At 40.5% G+C, this 2,628-nt stretch overlaps 1 protein-coding gene across 1 annotated transcript; it reads left to right on the forward strand.

Annotated features, from left to right (window-relative positions):
* On the forward strand, positions 496-1,449 carry LOC102169103 (olfactory receptor 13C7-like). The gene has a single exon (XM_005684384.1). The coding sequence runs from the start codon at positions 496-498 to the stop codon at positions 1,447-1,449; it is 954 nt and encodes a 317-aa protein (XP_005684441.1).

Genomic DNA, 2,628 nt, shown 5'->3' on the forward strand with positions numbered 1-2,628 from the left:
TGTTATGAACTTTATCTCCCTCAGAGAATTATAGTGATGATAAAATAAGTACGATGAAAATTTTCATAAATTGTAAAACCCTAAACCAATGTTCTTGTTAATGACTGGCATGATATAAAACCATAAATCAATATTTTTAAGAAGTTAAGCATGTTATTTCCAAAATGATGATATTCAAAGTAAGTCTGAATCAAGAAGAACAAGTATTTATTAAATAGTTCTTCCCTGACTCAGAATTTGGGTATCATAATGTCAGAAATGGAATATTCAGTTTGTAGTGTTAATTAACTACCAACATAATTATTGTCTTTCTTCTATTCCCTGACACATGAGCTAAAAGAAAAGATTGAAAATCTAAACTCACAACTGTAAACCCAGCCGGCTAATACTGACCTGTTGCCCTTCCTCCAATATTCTCTTACTTCATATTATAATACTGTATAGACTCCTTAAATCCGCATCTCTTCTGGATTACTCCAGGTATGAAAATGTGAAATGGAAAGGACCAATTGGACTGACATTGAGTTCATTCTACAGGGACTTTCTGAGTATCCAAGAGCAGAAAAACTCCTTTTTGTGATGTGTTTGTTGATGTACCTGGTGATTCTCCTGGGGAACAGCACTTTGATCATCCTCACCCTCCTGGATTCCCACCTTCACACCCCTATGTACTTCTTCCTCTGTAATCTTTCCTTCCTTGACATTTGGTACACATCTTCCTTTATCTCCTCAATGCTGATACACTTTCTATCGGAGAAAAAAACTATCTCCTTCACTAGATGTGTTGTTCAGATGTCTGTCTCTTACACAATGGGGTCAACAGAGTGTGTACTTCTAGCAGTGATGGCATATGACCGTTACATAGCCATCTGCAACCCTCTGAGATACCCTATCATCATGAACAAGGCACTTTGTATTCAGACGGCAGCTCTCTCCTGGGGACTGGGCTTTTTCAACTCATTGACAGAAACAATTCTTGCAGTACAGTTGCCCTTCTGTGGAAAAAATGTCATCAATCATTTTGTTTGTGAAATATTGGCTTTTGTCAAGCTAGCTTGCACAGATATATCCTTGAATGAGATTACTATCATGTTGGGTAATGTAATATTTTTATTTGTTCCATTACTGTTGATTTGTATCTCCTACATTTTCATCCTTTCTATTGTACTAAGAATCAATTCAGCTGAAGGAAGAAAAAAGGCTTTTTCCACCTGCTCAGCCCACATAATGGTGGTGACTGTGTTTTATGGGACAATCCTCTTCATGTATATGAAGCCAAAGTCCAAAGACGCTGCTTTTGACAAACTGATTGCCCTGTTCTATGGAGTAGTCACACCGATGCTCAATCCTATCATCTATAGCCTGAGGAATACAGAAGTGTATAGCGCTATGAGAAAATTGACAGCTAGACTGGTTCTGGAGGAAAGAACGAGAAATTTGCATCTTTGAATTTATGCACAAAATGAGCTCATATATTGGATGCAAGGTTTTCAGTATAAGCAGAACAAAGGAAATAAAGGCTATATGCAAAATCACAGAATTTAAGAGTTGGGCTGCTTTATTGACTATGCCAAAGCCTTTGACTGTGTGGATCACAATAAACTGTAGAAAATTCTGAAAGAGATGGGAATACCAGACCACCTGACCTGCCTCTTGAGAAATCTGTATGCAGGTCAGGAAGCAACAGTTAGAACTGGACATGGAACAACAGACTGGTTCCAAATAGGAAAAGCAGTACGTCAAGGCTGTATATTGTCACCCTGCTTATTTAACTTATATGCAGAGTACATCATGGGAAATCCTGAGCTGGATGAAGCACAAGCTGGAATCAAGATAGCCAGGAAAAATATCAATAACCTCAAATAAGCAAATGACACCAGCCTAATGACAGAAAGCAGAGAGGAACTAGAGATCCTCTTCATGAGGTTGAGACAGGAGAGTGCAAAAGCTAGCTTAAAACACAACATTCAAAAAACTAAGATCATGGCATTCAGCCTCATCACTTCATGGCAAATAGATGGGGGAAAAAATGGAAACAATGAGAAACTTTTTTTTCTTGGGCTCCAAAATCACTATGGATGATGACTGGAGCCATGAAGTTAAATGACAATTATTCATTGGAAGAAAAGCTATGACAAACGTAGTTCAGTTCAGTTGAGATCAGTTGCTCAGTCATCCAACTCTTTGTGCCCCATGAACCGAAGCACGGCAGGCCTCCCTGTTCATCAGCAACTCCCGGAGTCCACCCAAAACCATGTTCATCAAGTCAGTGATGCCATCCAACCATGTCATCCTCTGTCGTCCCCTTCTCCTCCTGCCCTCAGTCTTTCCCAGGATCAGGGTCTTTTCAAACGAGTCAGCACTTTGCAACAGTTCAGTTCAGTTCAGTCACTCAGTCGTGTCTGACTCTTTGCGACTCCATGAATCACAGCACGCCAGGCCTCCCTGTCCACCACAAACTCCCAGAGTTCACTCAGGCTCACGTCCATCGAGTAAGAGATGCCATCCAGCCATCTCATCCTCGGCCGACCCCTTCTCCTCCTGCCTCCAATCCCTCCCAGCATCAGAGTCTTTTCCAATGAGTCAACTCTTCACATGAGGTGGCCAAAGTACTGGAGTTTCAGCTTT

Source organism: Capra hircus, chromosome 8 (genome assembly GCF_001704415.2).
Source record: "Capra hircus breed San Clemente chromosome 8, ASM170441v1, whole genome shotgun sequence".
Taxonomy (NCBI): domain Eukaryota; kingdom Metazoa; phylum Chordata; class Mammalia; order Artiodactyla; family Bovidae; genus Capra; species Capra hircus.